Raw genomic sequence first — 25,570 nt, forward strand, 5'->3', positions numbered from 1 at the left:
GTGCGGACAAAAAAAAGGGTCCTTGATCCATTTTTGTGCAAATGCAATTTCAGCCATACAAACTACTGTATATGGCTGAATTTGCATTGCACAGACATCGCATATGATGTGTACAGCAATGCAGTGCAAATCACATGCAATGTCTGGCATTGCATAAGTGTGAACCCAGCCTAAATGTTATGTTATACTTATCTCTTTTGTATACACTGCTCCTAAAGCGCCTCAAAGATGCTGCTAGCAGGACTCTTTTTACAGTCCTGCCAGTGCAGTGCCCCAGTGTGAAAGCCCTCTGACTTTCACACTGGAGTGAAAGGAGAGGCTCTTTTAGGGCGCTATATTTTTAGCGCTATAGTGCCTGCAAAGCACCTCAGTGTGAAAGTAGCCTTATAAAAGGTTGAAAAAAAAAACAGATTTATTGGCAGAATCACCAGGTGAAAATAAAGGGAAAAAAGCTAAAAAAATAAATGAATGCAGCCATCACATCGAATGCCGAATCAAATTTTGGCTCAAATTTGTGTTGCATACACACGGCCACACAAAATTCTGACCGTTAAGAACGCTGTGACGTACAACACTACAACGAGCCAAGAAAAATGAAGTTCAATGATTCCGAGCTTGCGTGTTTTTTTTGCGTGTCGGAAATTACATACAGAACTTTTCCCGTCTGAAAATTTGAGAATCAGCTGTCGGAAATTCCAACAGAAAAAGTCAGATGGGGCCTACACATGGTCGAAATTTCCGACCAAAGCTCACATCAAACTTTTGGCGGAAATTCCGACCGTGTGTACACGACATAAGGATTAATAAACTTTAGGGTTTAGATACACTTTAGTTGTAAGAGTGTGAGTTTAGACAGTTAGCTCCATCAGGGCAGTGAGTGATATGAATGGTTAAAAGTTCTCTGTAAGCAATGTGTACTATGCCGACATTATATAAATGGTTTGTAGATATTTATAGAACTATTATTCTAACAGAAATTCTGTACAGAATCTAATGTGAGCACAAAGCTGGTAAATAGTGGTGGGAAATAGTCACGACTGGATTCCAAAACTTGATGGGCCGAGAAGCATTTGCCCTTTAGCACTGCTAGTTGTAATGGGCCAGAATTGTATGATGACTTTTTCAAAACATATTTGACTTTCAGACAAAATGCACTTATTCTGTTAGCTCATTTAAGCTGACCTAATTGATCCCACCTCCTCCCTCCAGAGATGTATACTTACCCCGATCTGATCAAGGTTAAGTATACATCTCTTGAGGGGGTGGTGGAACAAAAAAAAAGACCAAACAAGATAAGTGCACTTTGTCAGAAAGTACACTTATCCTTAAAATTCAACATGACTACAACTATATTTTTTGTATTTTTTTATGATATTGCTAAAACATTTTTTTCTCTACACATTAATCCAAGAGGATACCGAAGAAATATCATAATGAAGGCCAAAGTGCCTCATTAACTGGTCCATAACCTGCATTTCTATTACATCATTATAGAAAAAGCACAAGATAAGCATCTTTTATTCTGTGCTTGAAGATGTGTGATACCCAACATAATTATCTCTTGGCCAGTATATGACATAATTTAAGTAATTTAAATAGAGTTTAATTCACTTCAGTAGGAGAGATATTTTTAGCAGAAGTTGCTTTGCTTGTCTCTGAGTGCTTGAAAGCACTTAACATACTTATTACTTACCTTGAAAACTCAGCTAGAAAATTTGCGAGGTACAGAGTTTGTTTTTTTAGGTTTAGTTTTTTTTTTAGAAATGGTTGTGCTAAATCCTTTTCTCACCCCTTTATATCTTTATTTAAATGCAGGTGCTAAAAGGCACTATATATTTTGATGCATTGGAATTTAGCACTGTTCATACTGATCACGTGATCTATACTGCATACCGTTAGCTTTTTACTTATCCCAAACATGAACAAAATTATACAAAAACAAGGAGTTGCAGTTCAGTTACTGTCTACATGATCCAATCTGCTGTTCAAGTAGTTAGCTTCAGTTATTTGGAAAATCTTAATAGTTATTGATTGGACCAAACTTTCTGAATGTCTGAGTAAATGAAACAAAGGTGTAATTATCACAGTTGTCTAGCTTCACACGTTTGGCCAACTTTGGGACAATGCCACGCAACGATCTTAGCCCCATTCTTTGCTCTTCATACCAGATTTTTTCCATTCCGCTGACCTCTTTTCGAGCAGTTAGGTAAAATGGTGAATTTGGTTCCATCTGAGATGGAGGACGATGGGTATACATGTACTTATAGAGGAGACAGTAAGGACATCTTTGATGTCCCTTTGAATGTTCATGGAAGATCTGTCCATAACACATTTTACTGGGATTTGCTTGCTTGTCTCTTTTGACACTATCTGTTCTAGCAAAGAAAGGTCTATTATTTGCATCCTTGAGAAATTCAATATCCCCATACATTAGGTCAGCATGTTCTTGTAAAGTCCTCATGTTCAGGAACTGACTGTTGTACTTTACCACAGAGGATAACAAAGGCACAGGCCCATCATCACCTAGACACCCAGTCCTCCACATCTCCTCTTCATCTGCTAGTGAGAAATAGACAATGTTACGTGACCTGGAGCCCGACATTCCAGCTTTGTTGAGCAATCTTAACTTTTCTTTAAGTTTCTGTGATGAAGAATTAAAGACACTGCTAGTGATAGAAAATCCAGCTCCAGAATTCTTTAAGATTCGGTCTAATCCTCTACGTATTGCATGGAGTGATGTTGCCAAAAAATCTGACCCATCAGTTTTTTTTACTGTCACATAAAAATCCTCTAGAAGTTCGTTTAGCTTAACAGCAGGAACCTTAAATACAAATAAACAAAAAATTGTGAAAAGGGGTTCTAAAATATATGACATTATAACATTCTAAAGCAGAGCGTACAGTAAACACTTATTAATACATGGTAATATTACTTTCTCTAATGAATCTAAAATATTATCTTAGTATAACTGCTATGCTGAACAATGGACACTTAGGGGCAGATCCACATACATCTGCGTGGGCGCAGCGTATGTGAGATACGCTAGGCCGCTGTAACTTACTTTGCTATTCTTTGAATCCTGAAAGAATTTGCGCCGTAGGGTATCTCTCGCAGGGGAAGGGCAAGGAATTCAAATGCGGCGAGTAGGGGGCGTGTTTCATTTAAACGAAGCGCGTCCCCACGCCGAACGAACTGCGCATGCCCCGTCCATCAAAACTCCCAGGGTGCATTGCTCCAAATTACGTCGCAAGGACATCATTGGTTTCGACGTGAACGTAAATGGCGTCCAGCCCCATTCACGGACGACTTACGCAAACAACGTAAAATTTTCAAAATTAGACGCGGGAACGACGGCCATACTGAGTACGCCACCAGATAGCAGCTTTAACTATATGCCGGAAAAAGCCGAACGGAAACGATGTAAAAGAATGCGACGGCCACTCGTACGTTCGTGGATCGTCGGAAATAGCTTATTTGCATACTCAACGCGGATTACGACGGGAAGGCCACCTAGCGGACGTCAAAAAATTGCATCTAAGATCCGAAGGCGTACGAAGACGTACGCCTGTCGGATCTAACCCAGATGCCGTTGTATCTTGTTTTGAGGATTCGGGAATTTTGAAATTACGCCGGCGTATCACTAGATACGCCGGCGTACTTTCTTTGTGGATCTACCCCTTAAAGTTCAAGTCTAGGCAAAACGTTTTCCATTTTTAGTTTTGGATAGTGTTAATGGGCATAGAACCCATATCGGGTATTTATTGTGGCCTGTGTCCCCAATGGGGGAGGTTTTGCTCTAACTTCCAGGAAGTGTCTAAAATATTTCCAGTGGGGACTGCTGCAAAACACAATCCTCTTGTCCTTCCATTATCCCCCCCCCCCAAAAAAAAAAAAAAACAGCTTGAACAATGAAAAGGCATTGGGAACACTTAAAGTTGTTATAAAGTCTAAGGTCTAATGTATACTAATGTGCGCTAAAATGCATGTACAGTTCCATGCATTTTAGTCACATTTAACGTGCACTGATGTCCACTGACATACATTTTCCATTTTAGCACAACGCATTGTTATGGTGTGAATATGACACTGTGGGGGAGATTTATTAAAACGGGAGAGTGCAAAATTTGTTGCAGCTCTGCATATAAACCAATCAGCTACCAGATTTTATTGTCAGGGCTTAATTGAACAAATAGAAATGAGAAGCTGATTGGCTACCATGCACAGCTGCACCAGATTCTGAGTGCTCCAGTTTTAGTAAATTTCCCCCATTGCAAATTATTGTTTTTTTAGATGTCCTTATGTTGATCTGCATTTACAGCTGTGCTAAAATGCACTGGTGTGAATTGGACATCATTTGTATTTATTTTTTGCTTAATGCATTCTTTGCATTAAGCTAAAAAAAAAAAAAACTCTACTAACTGCTCCTGTCCCCCCCCCTTTCACTTCCTTGTCTCACTGTTTGCTATGGGGGCACCCCATAGCAGAGAGTGTTGGCATGGGACCCCAGAAAAGGGAGGTAAGGAACCGCTCTGTGCAATATCACTGCACAAAGCAGGTAAGTATGACCTTATTTTATTTAAAAAAATAGGCTTTAATATCATTTTAACTAACATGTGGTAGAGGCCACTGCTATTGATCTAGCATTTTTTTTTGTAAATGCAGGGTGGGGGGGGGGGGGGGTGAGCTGACAAATGCAGGCAACCACTTCTGCCCAGACCTATCACAGAGAGAGCAATAGTGTTTGGTGTTGGCTTTCCAACTTACCTCCAAAAAAATAGGCTTTAATTCACATGTAGTAAAGGCCATTGCTGTTGATCTAGCAAGTTTTAATGAATGCAGAGGAGAGGGGGGAGCTTAGCAAAACAGGTAACCACTTCTATCAACACCTATCACAGAGAGAGCAATAGTGATCAAGACAGGCATTCTAACCGTCCCAATCAATGCTCAATCCAAAAACAAATTGGTGGCATGGCCTGCCAGCATAGGCACAAGTTGTTGACCAATCAAAGTTGGATGGCTGTCATATGTTTGGGGGCTACTTTTCTTTTAAATGCTACTCGCATGTCAAACAATTAAACTACTAAAAGTTTCTGTGTGCATTTATAATCTAATGGTAGAAAAAAGGGGGGCAGCTGTTACAAGAATATAAATTGGCAATAATAATAACTCACATGCACTCCATTCCTGCGCCGACTCAGCACAAATCATGGAACTACCAGAAAAATAAAGTAAATACTGAAGCAAACATTCTGGTTGAAATGTTGTCTTTAGTGTTAGGCTAAGGGAGAGTAATAATTAAGTCAGGACCGAGGTCAGGGGTAAGGAGGTAATTATATACCGTATTTATCGGCGTATACCGCGCACTTTTTTCCCCTTAAAATAAGGGGAAAATTGTGGGTGCGCGATATACGCAGATACCCGCGCTCAGTTTGAATGCCTGCGCTGACATATACCAAGTGCAGTACACTCGGCTACATTCGGCCAGGCTCGGCTTCGCTCATGCTCACGCATAAACGTCACAGAGCGTGAGCACGAGCGAAGCCGAGCCTGGCCGAATGTAGCCGAGTGTACTGCACTCGGTATATGTCGGCGCAGGCATTCAAACTGAGCGCGGGAAGCGGCGATTCGACGGGGAGACAGCGCGGGAGAAGCCGGGAGGACACCACCAAAGCCGCAGACGGACGCCGGACCCGACGAAGGCCGCCGATGGATGCCGCGCAAGACACCAAAACTGTAATTACTAAAAAAAAATTTTACAGGAATTGCGGGTCCACATTAGGGGTGCGCGCTATACGCCGGAGCACGCAATACCCCGATAAATACAGTAGTTATTAAGAGTTAAAAGGATGTGATAGTGTTATGTATTAGATTAGTGTAATTATGTAAGTGTTCATTTTAAGTTTTAGGTTGGGTGTTAGGGGGTGTTTAGGAATTATTTTAGGGAGTAGGTTGTGTTAAAGAGTGAAAGGGACAGGTTACTTCTTGGGTTAAAAAATATATGAGAGGAAAGTGAAAGCTGTGGGGGCACGGATGCTTACAGAAAAATTCATATTCGCTCTCTGCAGTGAAAAATCACATGCTTAAATTTACTACTGATGGTTTTGGATATGGAGAACTAGTATACTAATAATAGGTGCATCCTAAAGTAATCTGCATTGCATTTAGCTAAACAGTGCTTTTTATTAGCAGTAGTAATGTCAAAAAATAATTGTCCTGCTGGGCCTATAAAACACACTCTAACCTTGGTGAAGTCCATGCAGTCCTTAAGCCCTCTTGTCATACACCAGTACCGCCACACATTTAAAGCATACAGGGTAGCTTTGGTCGTATTTGAGCTCACTGCACTGATGCACAGATCCTTCAGGTCATCGTGGAAATGAAAGATTGGAAATCTATTGAGCTTGGTTGAGTATGCTGCAAAATAGCATCAAATAAATAAATAAATTAATGAAACTGATAAGTAGTAAAATATTTTCTGTTCTATAACAGAAGGCAGACAATGTATGATGAAAGAGGAAAGTCTAAAAACGTATTTTTTCCTTTCATGCATGATATATGTAAATTAACCTGATTATTTTAAATTTCAGCCTTAATATTTAAATATTAATGACAAGAATGAAATATTTATTGAGAAATCAATTATCACTCAAATAAACAGAACACATGTAGTGTAATCAAAGTAACTTCAGCTCAGTATTTGAACACTATGCAAGTTCTAAGAATAAACATAATACATACACTCATTTTGCACAAGCAAAGTTTAAACACATTTCATTTTGCATTCCTCTACTGTTTACATGCCCTAAACTGAAATACTGACTTACTAAAGGGAAATAGGCTGTTCACTTTTCAAATACATTTTCAGTTTGCAAGGGAATTGTTACTTTGCTTATTGAATGCAGTGACAATTAATTTTACAAAGAATACCCAATCACATGCAAATAGAATAAAAAAAAAAGTATTTCAGCTTGCACATGATTGGACAATGAAAGTCAGCAGAACTCACTTCCCTTCAAAGTGCAAATTCCTTGCAAGATGGACAGCCTATTTGCCTTATTAACCCCTCTGATCCTAGGTAGTGGAATAAAGGCCTACAAGATATATTTGACCTGAGTGCACTGAGTTTCATTGGGCAACTGCTTGGCCAGAAAAAGGTTTAAACTGGTATTGAACCCAAAAGCAAACATTTATTCTATTGCAGCTTACCAATTTGAAAGTCCCATGCACACGGTAGGACTTCAAACTTTTCTGTGGATTTTTGTTTGAAGAGCGTTGGCCGGGAACACCCATAGCATACACACGGCAGGACTTTTTCTGCAAACTTTCCTAAAATCATGTGATTTTTTCTGCTCTTTTCCGCCACCCTTTGGACAACTTCTGATATTGTTGGTTGATTTTAACATTGGTTCTGGGCATGCGTGTTTGTACTTTGGACTACAGTGTGATGGATTTCTGTACACACGATAGGACTTTGCACAGTAGGACTTTTGTTGCCCTAAAGTTTGTCTGTTTGCAGAGCGAACTTTTGTCCAATAAAAACCAAAAAAGTTTGTCCGATTTATTTGAAAACCTGCTCATTTTGAAGTTTGTTGTCAAAAAGTCTGATCGTGTGTATGGGGGCTTTAGATTTGCTGGCTTCATTGTTTTCTTTTTTTATTTCACCTGGTGATACAGCCAGTAAGTCTGTTGTTTTTCTACAAAACAAGCTGTCCTGCAGTTAGGCTTAGCCTAACTATTTACCACTGACGGATGCTTTAAATTAGCAACTTTTATTCATTTATATAAAACTTTTATCCCAAAAATATCAAAGCTGTTGCTGTAACTGCTTACAAAGCTGGAGTTTGGCTTCAATTTGTAAGTGTATTTAAGCCAAGGTTCACACTGGGCTGCGGGAATGAAGCCGTGCGAGTTCAGCTGAGTCCCGATTACTGCACAGATGTCAATGTAAATCACAGCCCGAAAGTCACAAAAAGTAGTACAGAAACTACTTTTTGGAATTGGTGCAGCACTGCAGATGCGGCGTTGCACCAATTAGGACAGTGTCATTGCTGGCAATTGCCACAGATTTGACATGCAATTTGACTTGTCAAATCACACCAGTGTGAACCAGGGCTAAATCTGCTAGTATATTTAACACTACCCTCCCCTAAATTAACAATGCTTCTGTCCAAAGGTGCCCTCTATGTTCCTTCATCCAGAGTGGGGGCACTCTGACCACTAATACAGGAGGCGTGTTACTGGCCAGATCACCAAGTGAAAACAGAGGCACAAAGCCTAATAAATAAAACAAATGCAGCCACCACATCTAATGATTGGTAAGCTGCAATATATTACATTTTTGGTTTAGGGTTTAATACAGCTTTAAAGTGCAACTGTTTACTGTATGGGCATTGTACATGACAAGGGGCACTCTTTGTACCTGGGGGAAAAGATGTTTAGCTATCACATACATTTCTCTACAGTACACACTGTGAAAATTTGAAATAAATGTCTGAATGGACTAGATCTAGCCAACTCTGAAGACTGCTCCAAAAAAAAGGCTAAATGTTTCATACAAAATCTAACTGACTAATAATATTAACAAGAGAGATACCACGGTTGATCCAGGGAGTACCCAATTACCTTGGGGAATCAGAAAGTATTTTTTTTTACGATTAGAGAACATCATACATCAATTGCAAGCATAGGGCACTGGGGATGTGGTGTTTCATTTATTTATTTTTGCCTTTTGGGTAAACTCACTGGACATATGTCTTTTTTCAACCTATGTAACCAAGTCATTTTTCGAGATGTGGATAGAACATAAAGCATGTGATTGGCTGCTATATACAACACACGCACATTTAAATTATTTTTTCTTTTGTTTTTAGCATTTAAATATAACATTGAAGGAAAAAAAATCCACATACAAAATGAACAGAAGTATCACACAAATAAAAACAAAATTACTGCATAGAACTGTAAAATATCATGAAAATACATGTTGCTTTATACATTCAGTTTTGATACGATGTTCTTGCATGCATTAAGTAAGGAATTTCCTAACCAACGACACTCAACACCTTTTAAAATTACATCTTAACAGTTGAGGAGATAATGTTACCATTTCCTCTTGAGGTACTGAGGTTGATTTATATCTAAGGTGGCAAGAAAATGTTCAGTTTGTGCAATGAATGTTCACTTAGCCTAGTAAATTGGGTAAATTTGTGGTCACTTCAACTATCCAATCATGTGTGGGCAAAAACAATCTTTTTAAAATCACCTTGAATATGGTTGGGAATTCAAAGTGAAAACAGTGTCACCTTATTTACTAAGTAAACATTAAATAATCCTTTAGCAAATCTACCAAAGAGAAACTGCTACAGAGAGGCACCCTGCTGTCTAAAAATAATATATAAAGATATATGGGAACAACTAAATGTATTTTTGCAAAAATATGTAATGGTTAATGACATTTTCCATAACACTATAAACATAACCTGCACCAGAAAAATACAATAGCATGTATTTAATTTATGCTATAGACAACCGTGCCAATAACGGTAACCTTTAACCCCCCTGGCGGTATTCCCGAGTCTGGCTCGGGGTAAGATTTCTGTACCAAAAGCGGTAACCCCGAGCCAGACTCAAGCTCGCCTCGCAGCAGCCACAGACAAAGTTACTTACTTTGTCCCTGGATCCTGCGATGCCTCCCCGCTGTGTGAGCTAGCGGGTCCTCACACAGTGTCCCTGTGTGCCGCCGATCTCCGTTCCCTGCGCCGTTATGACGCACGGGGGCAGAGAACGGCACCAAATTCAAAAAAGTAAATAAACACATTATATACAGTATACTGTAATCTTATAGATTACAGTACTGTATGTAAAAAATACACACCCCTTTGTCCCTAGTGGTCTGCTCAGTGCCCTACATGTTCTTTTATATAATAAAAACTGTTCTTTCTGCCTGCAAACTGTAGATTGTCTATAGCAACCAAAAAGTGTCCCTTTATGTCAAAAGTGATTTTAGAGCAGCTAGAAAACAGTGATAATAAATTATAATCACTTGCAGAATTGAGCGATAGCGATTTGTGGGGAAATTCGTTATAAGAAAAATAAAAGTAAAGACAGGGACAATTCTGCAACTGAGCAAATTTCAGTGATTTTGAGTTGATTACATTATTGAATAATTTTTATTATATTTATATTATTATTTGTTATAATTATTTATTATATTATAATTTATGATTTTGTTTTTCAAACATTTTCATACCCGGGATGCCTACTAGACTCTTGTTTGGACAGATTTAAGTGAGTTATTCCTAAGGATTACAGGCCTACAATGTAAAAAAAAACAAATTTCCTTGCAAAATAATGGTACCGCTTTCAGCACCTAAAATCTGAAATAATCATACCGCCAGGGAGGTTAAAGTATAGTATATTCTGAAACTGTCTTTTGTCTGAATTCTTATGAATACATAAAAAAAAAAAAATTATCAATAATACCAAGCATGTAAAATGTAAAGTCAAACCTTTTTTTACATTTCATTATGGATAGAGCAGGGGAGGGTTAAAACCAATGTAATTTTTTTTTCTCCCATCTTTGTCTTATTGAGGACTTTTTGCTTCACAGAAAGAGAACCTTTATCTTTAAAATTGTGATAGTAAAGAGTAACATGTGAGAGTAAAGAGTAATCCCCTTTTTAAAACAGATGTCACCAGCAAAAATTTCCCCATTGAAAAATTTCCCCTCTAATCCAGTTTTGATGGCAACTCAAAATGTTGGATTTCCCTTACTTTTAGTCCCAGTGACATTGGTCATGAGTACAGTTACACAGGGTGAATCTCCCTAATGGTGACACAGACAGCATTAAAACCTTGCGTCTAACACCTCACCACTCATAGAAGCTGTGAAATTGATGTTCGCCTAGCAAACATTTCTTGTGGCCCTAAGAGCTTCATAACCTCCCTTGGGTAGTCCCACACCATCTAACTCTTGGCTAAGCTTTCCATCTGGTTGCTTATGGCCACACTTAAAGAGAGTTCTAAAATGTCAGAATAGTAATACCCTGTGAAAGAAACAGTTATACCTACCTGTCCACAGGCTGAAACTTACCCTTCTTGCAGAACAAAGTTCCAGGTGTATGAAATAGCATGTTCTCTCTCCACCCCTGTGGTTCCTCCCATTGAACCCTACAAATTTACAAATATGTCCTGCAGTGTCTAGTGGTTGGGGGGGTGGGAGAACCACAGTGGCCAGGGAGGGAAGACAATATTTAACACCCCAGTGGTGTTGTATAGTATTGGTACAAAGAGTTCTGCTAACTGCCGAACCAAGTTGTAAAATGTTGCATTAAAAAGTAACTTATTAAGCCAAGTTCCAAATGTTAATGTTAGAAGACAATAACTGGGAAAACTGCTGCTAATGGTCCGATTGTAAATATATAATTTTAAGAATGGTCAATGAACAACATTTGGGGTAGCTGGATAATCACATTATTGGGTACTGTATATTATTTCATATAACACATATTATAGAAAGGGAATACCTGAGATCATCAAAATACTGTGTTTTAGTACTTTTTCACCAAAAATGTATTCAGCTTTTACCATAAAACATACAGTAGACACAAGACAAAAATGTACTTAGACTTGTATACCTTGGAGCTATATTTTCCAGTAAATTACTGCAGTTTTAATTCAGCAACAAAGTTTATAGCTCTACTTAAACATGACAAGATTCCCAAATTAATTTCAAGCTAACAAATTTGCCTGACTAGCATATCAATTTTAAATTGTACATAATGTGCCTTTTGTACTAAAGGTGATTTTTAGTTGTTAAATTGATAAAATCTTCTCAGTATATTAAGTTTTAAGTAGATGTAAACCCTGCAGTTTATAAATTAAGTAGGTAAAATGTTCCCAGTATATGAATTTGGAAGGTTAAGAACTCCTCAGTACAAACTCATAGCAGCTTTACTCTTCAAGTGTAGGCATAGAATCAAGCCAGGAAAGTTTCACCAAATTATACAAATTATACATGTAGTCCATTGGAAACATTATGGTGTAAGTTGGTTTGATTTGAGTTTTCTGTAAGCATACAGCTCTGTCCAGAAATATCTGGAACAGATTTCATGCTGATTATATGGTTCATTAGACATTTAGGGTAGAACTCAGAGTTTTACCTAGCTACATTGACACATTTCTGGATGACTCAATAAGACTGATGAGGCTGTAACCGTGTATTGTTTCTGATTGTGTGTGTGTATTGAGCACAACAGGCACACAATCTTATACAACTGGTAGTGGAAATTGGGATGTAAAAAGTTACTTGACATTATCTCAGCAAATTTTATATAAATGTAAAAATTATGAAAACGTATACAGATTTAATTTGGTATGTATGCCTGTAAAGGTTCATTAGCTACCAAATGTGGTTCATGTATTATTAATATGGTCTACATACTAGATGCCAATCTTCTCCTTCTGAGTTAACCTCATGTGCATATTCACTGTATACACTGACTAAACAAATATGCTGCAGGTCTTGTACTCACCAAATACTACTAACAGTGACAAAAGAAGAAATGACCTAGCATCAGTGTGAGGAAAAATGTCACTGCATCAGTGTCAGTAATAGGAAAAAAACAAGCAACACAAAGGAAAAGAGGACCAGGCAATTTGGAGGGGGGCAGTTTATGGTTTGGACAGGTAATACAGAGGAGAGCATTTGAAGGTGGGACAGGCAGTACAGAGGAAGGCCATTGATGGTAAGGACAGGCATTACAGAGGGAGGAAAGTGATGATAGGTTCACGTATTATAGGAAGGGGTGGGGGAGTTGATGGCTGGAACAAGCATTAGAGAGGGAGGCAGTTGATGGTAGGGAGGACAGGTAGTAAAGGGAAGACAGTTAATGTAGAACAGGCACCAGAGAGGAGCAGGTAACACACCTAATTTCCCCCCACAAATTCTCAGTTGCCCCACATTATTTCCATCCCCTCAGTGTGGCCCCCACACTTAGCCTGTGCTTGAGCACAAGCCCTCCAGCAGTCAAACACACTTTCAGAGTAATTTGCTCTTATCCCTGTACTGGTTCATGTGGGTCCGGGGGGATGGGGCCAAAGTCAGTACAGCCAATCACATTTTAGCTTCCTCTCCCCTCTACCGGGCCATACTGTTCAGTTAAGAGGTGGAAAAGAGAGGAAAATAGCAAGAGAGATAGATTTACAGCTTCTCAACCATGCCCAGGCTGAGCAGCTTCTCAACCCTAAAACAGCAGCCAGTCAGGGAATCGCTGACACATCCTGGGCCATTTTAAAAGTTGAGACAGCCTTCTAAAAATGGGGACTGTAAGCTGGGCATGTCTGGTCAACTTATACACAAGGCCAAAATGTGAGGGCACCCCTGCCAAATTTAGCTTACAGAGATAGATAGGGTGGGTCCAGCTATCCCATGGTTGCTGCCAATTTTTGATGAATCAACCAATTTAAAATCTAACTTTGGCTTGCTAGCTTAAGGCAATTGCCATTCAAATCATGTGCAATACAGAATAGTAATTAACAATATATAACCAGTGTCCCTGCTAGAAGCAATTGCAAATTAAAATGTACTATTCTAGAATTCCTGGTATCTCTGGAAAGAATTTATACAGATTTCACGTTTTAAATAAAAATATGGCAGCGGCCATAAAACACAATTATGTTATGTGCAAACAAACTTATTTGAAATACGAATTAGTCTGCTGAGCCTTGTGAACAATAGAACAGGGGTTCCAATATAGGTTTCAAGGCGGTTGTGGACAATGGTGTGATTCGCCAATTAAGGGGCCTTTGTAGCTGCTGACATTTAATAAGGGCACTTACTAAAGTGATTCGTTCACCGCCTCGGGTGCAGGGGCAGCCTTCGCAACTAAGGTAAACCAGCAGTGGAGCCTTAAGGCTTCACAGCCAGTTTCCTACTACACGTGCGCGAGTCACACAGCGCTTTCTAAATGGCCACCACTTCTGGGACAATCACAGAAGAGAAAATTACGTACTTCGCAGCAGCCAGGCTGGGAGAGAAGTACACCTTTTTTTCTTCTTAAAGGGTAAAAAATATATCTAAAAACTAGGGGTGGACTTTAGATTAGGACCTACTTGTAAAGTTAGGCTAATTTTGTTCAGAAACAGGTGCACATGCTGAAACGTACTTTTCACTTCTGTTTGGAGTTGTCTTTCACACCACAAATTTTTCATAATATATTATAAAAATGTAAAATGTACATTATAAAACATTTAAAAATAAGAATGTTTGATGGATATATTTGATGGTTTTGGGGTGCAGAAAAAAGACCAACCCTGACATTTTAGTCTGCTAATTGTCTGTGGATTTTAATAAATAATAATTGACATTGTTTGACAATGTATCAGAAAGGTTATGAAAATTCAATAAGAAACACTGTTCACAGAAGACACTTGACATCACACAGAAAATACACAGAGTTTTTTTTGTATTTGGAGGTCAAAACATGACATTTCAGTAGTTTTTACATGCCTCAGAGACCCGAACATATTCAGACAAACGTATTCAGTTGTGGCTGGGCTCAGGCTCACCACAGTGCAGATGCATTGAAGAACAGTCTTTACGCCATGGACACCACTGCATATTGCTATAAATAAACTCCTGTCCCAGTGCTACAATCGTACAAATTCTACACAAGTCCAAAAAAATAAAATATTAAATAAAAAAAGTTAAACTTTTTCAATTTCTGATAAATACAGAAAGAGACAGCCGAAGCTGCTTAATTTAAGTGCAGAAGATAAAAAGGCCTCTATATATACTGCTAAATCAGTATCATTTCTTCATTTCCCATCAGACAGGCATTCAGGAGCTTGCAGCTGAGCCAACTCAAGTCGCTTCTTCAAGGATTAAAGTTTACAATAATAGCACCCTTATTTGACATTTTAGCCATTTGTGCTGTGTCCTCAGTCAAGGCATACTTATTACTTGGGTTTTCTTATCAGTCTGTTTAGGTTATTTTTAATCTTGTAGGAGCTGCTTTAATTTTTGTTTCCTTGTCAGGACTTTGCATGCGTTTTGGCGGAACACTACAATATAAATAATATTCTAAGTGCAATACAAAAACTAGGTCTATTAAGAGATCTGTGATGAAAACAAAAAATATATAAATATAATACATTTTATTTCTGTTTTTAAAGTGAATTCGTCGTATAAGTGAGAACAGGCTGGTCAAACATAAAATCACAGTTTAGAATTCAGAACCAGTCCTAAATATGCCTTGGCACTATCCTATCACAGTTACTGCTTAGGCAGTGTCCGAGGAAGAGTCATAAGAGGCTGAAACAATAAAGTTTCCTGGCCCAGAGTGACTAGCCATAGACTGGGCAGCTTGCTGGCTCAAATTATTACAGATTAGCACCAGCTGATTGCTTTGGGCTTCTGACAAGGTGCTACAACTTTGATACACACTGAAATTTGTTTTCCTTCCAGGAATGTTACCCTTTTCACACATTGTTTTCACCATTTTGGCTAATTTATTTTTGCCAAGAGCTTGGCAGTTGTACCAGTGAAGGGCAGCCAAGTTGACCACAGGCTTAATGGACAGATAGAAAGGAGCATCTTCATACCGCATTGCTGGAGGTCGCCTTTGTGCATATTCCTTGTAATCCTGAACAGGGCAGGTCTGTGGTGAATGTGGGGTGGCATAAACTCTACATTCTGTCCCTGCTCTTTTGACCTTAGAATCAGGGCTTTCCTGACCCATCCACTCAAGAAATTCAAGTCCAGTTTCTAGTACTCGAAGTCTGACATCGCCCCATTTAAGTGTTGAGCCATGAAAGCCAGTGCAGTGTCCAAAAGCTTTTGTGTTATTCAACCAAACAAGATTCAGTAGACCCTCAGGATTATATCGACTTAATAGGCCTCTCTTTCTAAGAATAAGTTCATCAGCAAAGGTAAGTTTCATGGACTTGTGTGGTTTGTTTCCTTTTCCTTTACATCGTAGTTCAATTTGCTTTTGTTTTAAGGCCTCTTGGGACCTTTTGAACTCTTTGTCTCTGGTAATGCTATAACTATACCGATGCTCCTTCAGGTACCTTTCCAAGCCACACTGATAGTTGGCCAAGCTGTTTGGCTCATAATCAGATCCATCTTTCTGCCTAGCATCCACAAAGAAAGAAGCCAGGTAGTCATCTAATTCTTTGCAAGGAATTGTATATATTTCCCTGGTCTCCATGGGATATTTGGAAATAATAAAGTCCCTGAAGTTGCGTAGGGCTGTTTGTGTGCTACGAATTGTTTTCTCATTCTGTTCCCGATTCAGCTCAGCTGTGGCATCATCTTCATCTAAAGACACTGAAATGGGGGGGGAAAGGGGTGGGTATAAATGGTATGATAGAATTGGAGAAATTTAAAAAATTAAATAAAAAATAGGCAAAAGAAAAGGCAAAAGGATAAAGAATAGATGAAAAAAATGGAATTAGGGGACATGGAAAGAAGAAAAAAACAGGGTGGTGAGTTAGTCTGTATCAAAATTGTCAAGCTTTACTTTGTTCTAAAATGTAATTTTGTGTTTATTACATTCTTACATACCTGGCTCACGTTTGGACAGCCAACGTCTGTAATTTCACAAATGATGTACTAGAGCATGGCAAGAAAAAATTCTGTGAAAAGTCTTCGAGTCACTGGGCACTATTAGTGCATGTAGACTGGCAAGGGAAAAATATCGGCATTGGAGGTCATCATACTTTTAGTAGTGGGAAGTGTCTGAGCATTTACTTAACTTTTAATCCCACTGCATCATGTGTGTTAAGTGAATTGTTAAGCCAATTTATATGTGCTCCATTTGTGAAACCAGAGGTTGTACTGGTTCCATTTCATTAAATTCAACTTTCAGTTTTTTGTTTTTTTTTATTCACAACCATAACAATTATTAGCCAATACATTAAAGCAATCCACATGCAGCTTCCACAAAGGCAGAATGATCAAACCAGCTGTAAACCTCTGAAGCACCAAAAAAAAGAGAACACATTTAAAAAGGGACAAAAAGGCTAATATTACTTGATATTAGATGCTGCTATTCAGTACTTCTATTTCTATTTTTTAAAGGGTAGCTTTCATTATTTCCCATTTCCCACAATATATAGGGGGCTGCTGGTTCAAAGAATAAACAGAATGATTACCATGATATTTGTATAGGTTTTTGAAGAGACTGTGGGCCAGATTCTCAGAGGAGATACGACGGCGTATCTCCAGATACGCCGTCGTATCTCTGAGTCCGGCTGGTCGTATCTATGCGCCTGATTCATAGAATCAGTTACGCAGAGATTTCTATTAGATCCGACTGGCGTAAGTCTCTTACGCCGTGGGATCGTAACTGCATATTTACGCTGGCCGCTAGGGGCGTGTACGCTGATTTACGCGTCGAAATATGTAAATCAGCTAGATACGCAAATTCACGAACGTACGCCCGGCCGACGCAGTACAGTTATGCCGTTTACGTTAGTCTTTTCCCGGCGTAAAGTTACCCCTGCTATATGGTGGCGTAAGTGCGGCGTACCAATGTTAAGTATGGGCGTCGTTCCCGCGGCGAAATTTGAAAAAATTTTCGTCGTTTGCGTAACTCGTCCGTGAATGGGGCTGGAAGTAATTTATGTTCACGGCAAAACCAATACGTCCTTGCGGCGTATTAGGAGCAATGCACACTGGGAGATTTCCACGGATGCCGCATGCGCCGTTCATGAAAAACGTCAATCACGTTGGGTCACATAGCATTGACATAAAACACGCCCCTCTGTCCCACATTTGAATTAGGCGGGCTTACACCGGCCGATTTACGATACGCCGCCGCAACTTACGGAGCAAGTGCTTTGAGAATACTGCACTTGCCCGTCTAAGTTGCGGAGGCGTAACGTAAATCAGATACGTTACGCCTGCACAAAGTTACGCGCTCCTACGAGAATCTGGCCCTGTGTTTATATTAGGGAATATTAGAACCATGGCTTGCTGCTTCTATGTAAGCAACCTACAGACAACTGTAAGTGACTGTACACAGCTACACACAGAACCTAATGCCTGGTACACATTACACGTTTATTGGGTTGAACGAAAAAAAAAAAACTGACAGCTACAGTTTGAGCTGCTGTAATAAGCACCAAAGTTAGTACAGTGATCTCTCATCGCTGAAGGACGATCCCCGCCAGAACACTGATCAGCGCTCTCTGCCATTAGCTGAGAGCGTTAATCGGGAGCCAGTCGACTGCTGGTTTTCCAGCAAGCTCATCTGACAGAAGTCGACCAGCCAACCAAACATGGGCCGAATGTTGGCCGGTTTTTGATTGAACCGACCGATGTCTCCCGACATTCGGGCCATGTGTACGGAGCTTAAAGGCAGCAAAATGCAGACATTTATTAGTAATTCACTCAGTGTGCATAATTAGTAAGGCCCCTATCACACAAGTGGACTGTTCATTTTATCGGTTAAGTCATATTTTTTCAGCCTTGGTTCACACTTTTGCGGTGCGGGACACCATATGTGATTAGCACAGGAATCACACTGCATTTTTGTGCAAATCACATGCGATGTCTGTATGATGTCTGTAAAGTGCAATTTGAGCCATTCATTTTGTATCGAGTCAATACTGGCAATTGCACTGTGTTTTGGAGTGTCTTTAATTTGACATTGACACCCGCAGCAGATCGCATGAATGCTGTGCGATTTCAATGTCATGTGGGAAACGCACAGGATTCACTGCTTTTCCTGCATTGCATCAGTGTGAACCTAGGCTCAAAGAAAAAAAAAGTTTACATCAGTTTTTTACATCCACTACCAATGCAAAAACGGACACAAAAAACCGACCATACCATTTACATCCATTTTTCATCCGTTTAACAGAACAAAAATAGGGCTTTGATCCGTTAAAAAAAATAAAAATGGATGTTGACGGATGCAGATGTAAATGGATGATCATCTGTTAACATCCATTTTTCCATAGAGATGCATTGATCCATTTTTCATCTGTCAACGACGTGATGTGCCTAATGCCACGTACACACGATCGGAAATTCCACCAGCAAAAGTGATGTGAGCTTATGAACAGAAATTCCAACCATGTGTATGCTCTATCGGACTTTTGCTGTCGGAAAGATTGAGAGGTGGTTCTCAAATTTTCCGACGGAAAAAATTCTTATCGGAAAATCCGATCGTCTGTAGCAATTCCGACGCGCAAAATTCAGACGGATGCTTGGAAACAATTTGACGCATGCTCGGAAGCATTGAACTTAATTTTCTTGGCTCGTCATAGTGTTGTACGCCACGCGTTCTTGATGGTCGAAAGTTCAGAGAACTTTTGTGTGACCGTGTGTATGCAAGCCAAGCTTGAGCGGAATTCCGTCAGGAAAAACATCCAAGGTTTTTCCGACGGAAAATCTGATCGTGTGTAGAGGGCATAAGTCACAAATTCTCTTTAGAAAGCTTCTTACACAACTGTGTTTAATTACAATATCCTATAGAAGAGAGAGTAAGTAAATTCCTTATGGGCTAAAAAGTATGCACAAAGTGCAGTGGCATGGCGACCAATCAGATCTAACTTTACTTGCCAGAACAATTAAAAGGTTTCTCACTAGATGGCATTCATGCAATGCTGTATCCTGGCCTATGCCAACAAGGCCCAGGCCTAGGGCAGCATTTTGCAGGGGGGCAGCATGAAGAGTCCCCGCCAGTTTGCACTACACTGTCAGGCCTTGTACACACAATCTGACCAAACCGATGTGACTGGTCCGTCGGACCGTTTTCATTGGTTCACCTCTGAAGTGGCCGTACGGCCTGATATGTGTACACACCGTCAGTCCAAAATCCGATCGGGTCAGAACGCGGTAACGTCAAACACACGACGTGCTGAATAAAATGAAGTTCAATGCTTCCAAGCATGCGTCGACTTGATTGTGAGCATGCACGGGTTTTGAACCGATGCTTTTCTGTACTAACCATCGGTTTGGTCCGATGGGGCAGCGGTCCATCGGTTCGGTTTTGAAGCATGTTTTAAAATTTTGGACCGAAGGAAAACAGACCGATGGCCTATACACATGGTCGGTTTGGTCCGATGAAACTGAACTTCGGTTCATTCTCATCGGTTCGGTTCGACCGTGTGTACGGTGCCTTAGGCCTAGTACACACAAGAGGATTTATCCGCGGATACGGTCCACCGGACGGTATCCGCGGATAAATCCTCTCGAGGATTTCCACGGATTTGGATCCGATGGAGTGTACTCACCATCGGATCGAAATCCGCGTCGAAATCCCCTCGCGATGACGTGTCGTGCCGTCGCCGCGATGATGACGCGGCGACGTGCGCGACGCTGTCATAAAAGGAATTCCACGCATGCGTCGAATCATTACGACGCATGCGGGGGATCCCTTCGGACGGATCGATCCGGTGAGTCTGTACAGACCACCGGATCGATCCGCGGGAGCCAATTCAAGCGGATAGATTTGTAGACATGTCTACAAATTTTTATCTGCTGGAATTGGGAAATTTCCGCGGATAAATATCCGCAGGAATGTACACACCATGGAATCTATCCGCTGAAACCGATCCGCTGAGATTTTTCAGCGGATGGATTCTATCGTGTGTACGGGGCCTTAGTGTAGCTTCAGTCTTATGGGGCGGACTGGGCTGAGAGGCAAATTAGTCTAGCGCCCCATAAAGCGGCTGCACTGCCTCCAGTATGAGGGAGGCCGGCATTCCGCAACAGTGGGTTGCGCTGCTTCTGCCTTTTTTAATTTTGACTGTCCTATCATTGTAGACCACACACCTTCCTCACTGTGCTGTATGTTTTCTGCTGTAGCATTGGCATGGTTATATCTACTTAGTCCTCTCCATAAAATTATCAGAAATTTGTGCTTAAAGTAGAACTATAGGCAACACTTTTTTTTTCATCTTGGATAGAGTAAGGTAGGGTTATAGCCAATAGCCAAACAGCTCCATAGCCAAAGAGGAAGTGAGAGGAAATCTATGCAAATTAAGGTAATCCATTGCCCCCCCACCCCCACCCAGGCCCTCAGAACTAGTGTCCCCACTCGAAAATTTCAGGGCAAGTCTTAAACAGAAAAGGGGGTGGCCTTGACAGAAAGGGGTGGGTCATAATTAAATTAGGGGGTGTACAAGTTTAGTCAGGCCTAGGGCAGCACAAAACCTAAATACACTACTGCATTCATGGCAGGTGCTTTCTCTGCCTCCAGCCCTCTTGTTGAAATAAATTTGCCTATCCACACATATGCAGTGTTATAAAAAGCTGTAACAATATATTGCTCAAGTATTTAAATACATAATGATGAGATAATATCAAATACAGTTTCAAATACAGTACAGACCAAAAGTTTGGACACACCTTCTCATTCAAAGAGTTTTCTTTATTTTCAAATTGTAGATTCACACTGAAGGCATCAAAACTATGAATTAACACATGTGGAATTATACACCTTTTGCTTTGATTACTGCTTTGCACACTCTTGGCATTCTCTTGATGAGCTTCAAGAGGTAGTCACCTGGCGCAGCACCCCATCACTCTCCTTCTTGGTCAAATAGCCCTTACACAGCCTGGAGGTGTATTTGGGGTCATTGTCCTGTTGAAAAATAAATGATGGTCCAACTAAATGCAAACCGGATGGAATAGCATGCCGCTGCAAGATGCTGTGATTGATTGATTGATTTTTGAGCTTAATTAGGCGCCAAATGCCCACTGTGAAGTGAGCGTCTAAGCTGTGCTAGCCATGCTGGTTCAGTATGCCTTCAATTTTGAATAAATCCCCAACAGTGTCACCAGCAAAGCACCCCCACACCATCACACCTCCTCCTCCATGCTTCACGGTGGGAACCAGGCATGTAGAGTCCATCCGTTCACCTTTTCTGCGTCGCACAAAGACACGGGGGTTGGAACCAAAGATCTCAAGTTTGGACTCATCAGACCAAAGCACAGATTTCCACTAGTCTAATGTCCATTCCTTGTGTTCTTTAGCCCAAACAAGTCTCTTCTGCTTGTTGCCTTTCTTTAGCAGTGGTTTCCTAGCAGATATTCTACCATGAAGGCCTGATTCACACAGTCTCCTCTTAACAGTTCTAGAGATGTGTCTGCTGCAAAAGGTGGCTACTTTGAATAACCTAGAATATGAAATATATTTTCAGTTGTTTCACACTTTTTTGTTATGTATAAATCCACATGTGTTAATTCATAGTTTTGATGCCTTCAGTGTGAATCTACAATTTTCATAGTCATGAAAATAAAGAAAACTCTTTGAATGAGAAGGTGTGTCCAAACTTTTGGTCTGTACTGTATATAAACAGCTTTTCATAAATTAACAAACTTGTATGGAAATTTATCGGTAGCAAAAATGTAGATCGTTAACACTGAAGCCGCGTACACACGACCAATTTTAATGCCCTAGAAAAATTTCGACGTGATTCTTGTCAAGCCTGCCTTGCATACACATGATCGTGAAAAAAAAATGTTCGAGCAAAGCGCGGTGACGTACAACACGTACGACAGCACTATAAAGGGGAAGTTCCATTCAGATGGCGCCACCCTTTGGGCTGATTTCATGTTAGTAAAAGTTTGGTGAGAGACGATTCGCGCTTTTCAGTCCTCGTGCTTTTCAATCTGTTACAGCGTGACGAATGTGCTATCTCCATTACAAATTCATAACTTGCTTCTGAGCTTGCGTTGTTAAAGCCTACACACGACCGTTTTTCACGACGTGAAATACAACACGAAAATTTAGAGCATGTTCTAAATTTTTAATGCCTATTTTTCACGTTGAGAAAAATGCTCTGGAGCCTACACACGATCATTTTTAATGACCATTTTAAAAAATGGCATTTTCCACGTCATGAAAAATGGTCGTGTGTACGCGGCATAAGGGGTGTAGTTATAAAAAATTCACATAGCTGTTCATCCATCAAAAATGCATGTAAAATCATTCTGTGATTAGGGCAGACTTAAATGTTCTTCTTTGTTTTTAAACCCCTGCTGGGGGACTTTTTTAATTATATCCAGAGTTGGGCTCTAAATGTTAAGCTAAATGTTAAGTTTTGGTTGTTTTATATTGCGTTTGGAGGAAGCTTAAAGCTGAAGTATAATGTCCACATATACAGGCAGTCTCTGAGTTATAAACACCCGATTTACGAACGACTCCTACTTAAGAACGGCCTCAAATGCCGGCCACCTGTGCTCTACGCTGGTCCTGGATACCTCTGAGCACCTCTGGACAAATCCCACAATGCAGTACTACCTGGCTAGAAGAGCCCCAGATAACATAACAAGCTCCCAGAACATTCCACATCCATGCACAGGTGGACATTACACTTACGAATGCAGTGTTCCAACCGGAAGTTACACTTACAAATGCAGTGTTGCGACTTACGAACAACTTTGACTTATGAACAAACCTACAGTCCTTATTGTGTTCGTAATACCTGTAATACCTTTCCTTGCCTCAAGGTTTTAATCCTGCATTGCATGTTAACCACTTGCCGACTGCCTCACGTAGATATACATCGGTGGAATGGCACAGGCAGGCAAAGCAACGTGAGCTCTGTGACCGTGCCCACTGGACCCGCGGACTCGATGTCCGCCGGTGTCCCGCGATCGTGTCATGGAGCAGCCGAATGGGGAGATGCAAGGCATTTCCCTGTTCTGCCTAGTGACAGGACAATGATCTACTGCTCCCGTCATCAGGAGCAGTGATCACTGTCGTAGCCCAGCCCCTCACAGTTAGAATTACTCCTTAGGACACACTTAACCCCTTCCTCGCCCCCTAGTCGTTAACCCCTTCCCTGCCAGTGTCATTTAAACAGTAATCAGTGCATTTTTATAGCACTGATCGCTGTATAAATGACAATGGTCCCAAAATAGTGTCAAAAGTGTCCGATGTGTCCGCCACAATATCGCAGTCACGATAAAAATCACAGATCTCCGCCATTACTAGTAAAAAAAATGAATAATAAAAATGCCATAAAACTATCCCCTATTTTGTAGACGCTATTACTTTTGCGCAAACCAATCAATATACGCTTATTGCGATTTTTTTTACCAAAAATATGTAGAAGAATACATATTGGCCTAAATTGAGGAAAACATTTTTTTTTATATATTTTTGGGGCATATTTATTACAGAAAAAAGTAAAAAATATTGCTTTCTTTTCAAAAGTGTCGCTCTTTATGGCGCAAAAAATAAAAACTGCAGAGGTGACCAAATACCACCAAAAGAAAGCTCTATTTGTGGAAAGATAAAAGGATGTAAATTTTGTTTGGGTGCAACATCGCAAAACCGTGCAATTGTCCGCCAAAACGACACAGTGCCGAATCGCAAAAAATGGCCCGGTCATTGGACAGCCAATTCTTCTGGGGCTGAAGTGGTTAATGAAAGGAAACGGACTGTGCCTACTTTGTAAGGGCGGTTCAGCGGGGACCGGACAAATTTCGATCCATGCATAGACACTCTAGTGATCTGCCTATTAAAATTACTTCTGTACAACCAGTCTGTCAGATAAATGCCGCTCGGTAAGTGGCTGCCAGTAAAAGTGTGGATGGGGGAATCAGGTCAGTTTTTTCCATCAACCCGTTGGTTGATGGAAAAAATTGACTCAACTTTGGCCAGCTTCCCAGACCCAGTCCAGCGGACCTGTTGAGCAGCGATCTCCCTTTCTGAGCCCTGGTATGGCCGCTTCAGGGGTCTGGGGCTTAGAAATCCCCTCGGAATTCACACATTTTCTTCTTCCCACTGACAGGATGAGCTATGCAGGCTCTGATTGGTCGGCGCTGCTCATGTGACATGCCAACCAATTGGAATGCTTCGAAACGTCCCTCCTGATGGGGTATGTTTTGGAGATCCAGCTGCCGTAATTTCAAAGCCCCGGACCACATGCACTCTCCCAAGAAAAAAAAAAAAACTCTAGCAATACACACTAAACTAAGCATGTGCAGCCTGACTCCAAAGGCTCTGCTCTATCAGGAGATGGATTGGGGACAGTAAAAAAAGGGGAGAATCAGAGAAGACAGGATAAAACAGCCTTTTTACACAATGCCGAGGATTAACCCCTTAGGTTTCACAGTGAGTATAACAAGCATGCTTTACTGCATATACAGACTGATTTTACTGTTGTGGGTTTACTAACACTTTAAGGATTATGATGTGCTTTAATGTTAGGGATATCTTGGATTTTAGAGACACTTTAGGGACATCTTTATGATTTTGACTTGTCTTCAATACTGAAAGGCCCACATCGAGAATCAACAGTGCTGAATTATGTCACATAATAAATTAGTCAATCAATATTTGTGCATATCAGCAACTGCACAGGGCTTTTGTCCCCAGTATTATTAAAAGCTATATATATATATATATAATTACAACAGAATCAATCTGAATTACCTTTCCATTTCGATTTGTGGCCTTCAATGATTTTCTGCAACAACCGTAATAAAATATTTCTCCGTGAAAATATAAAACACTAATTTAAATACATATTTCCCCAAAATACTCATCTTGAAACTGTAACTAGTTCACCAACTGTACCAAACTTAGGCTGGGTTCACACT

The 25,570-nt window shown here is 40.3% G+C and overlaps 1 protein-coding gene across 3 annotated transcripts in view; it reads right to left on the reverse strand.

Annotated features, from left to right (window-relative positions):
- Window positions 1–717: 717 nt before the first annotated feature.
- Window positions 718–25,570, reverse strand: part of KIAA1958 (KIAA1958 ortholog) — a 95,407-nt gene continuing 70,554 nt past the window's right edge. The window contains exons 3-5 of one of the 3 annotated variants that reach the window (XM_040361216.1): window positions 16,239–16,330; window positions 6,242–6,415; window positions 718–2,821 (exon numbers count right to left, since the gene is read on the reverse strand). In XM_040361216.1, the coding sequence (XP_040217150.1) occupies window positions 2,018–2,821; window positions 6,242–6,415; window positions 16,239–16,330 (1,070 nt within the window). In that variant the 3' untranslated portion in view covers window positions 718–2,017. Of the gene's footprint in view, window positions 2,822–6,241; window positions 6,416–14,319; window positions 16,331–25,570 lie in introns of those variants that run through there. The other 2 variants (XM_040361209.1, XM_040361200.1) reach the window with 2 other exon arrangements.

This window comes from Rana temporaria, chromosome 1 (genome assembly GCF_905171775.1).
Source record: "Rana temporaria chromosome 1, aRanTem1.1, whole genome shotgun sequence".
NCBI lineage: Eukaryota > Metazoa > Chordata > Amphibia > Anura > Ranidae > Rana > Rana temporaria.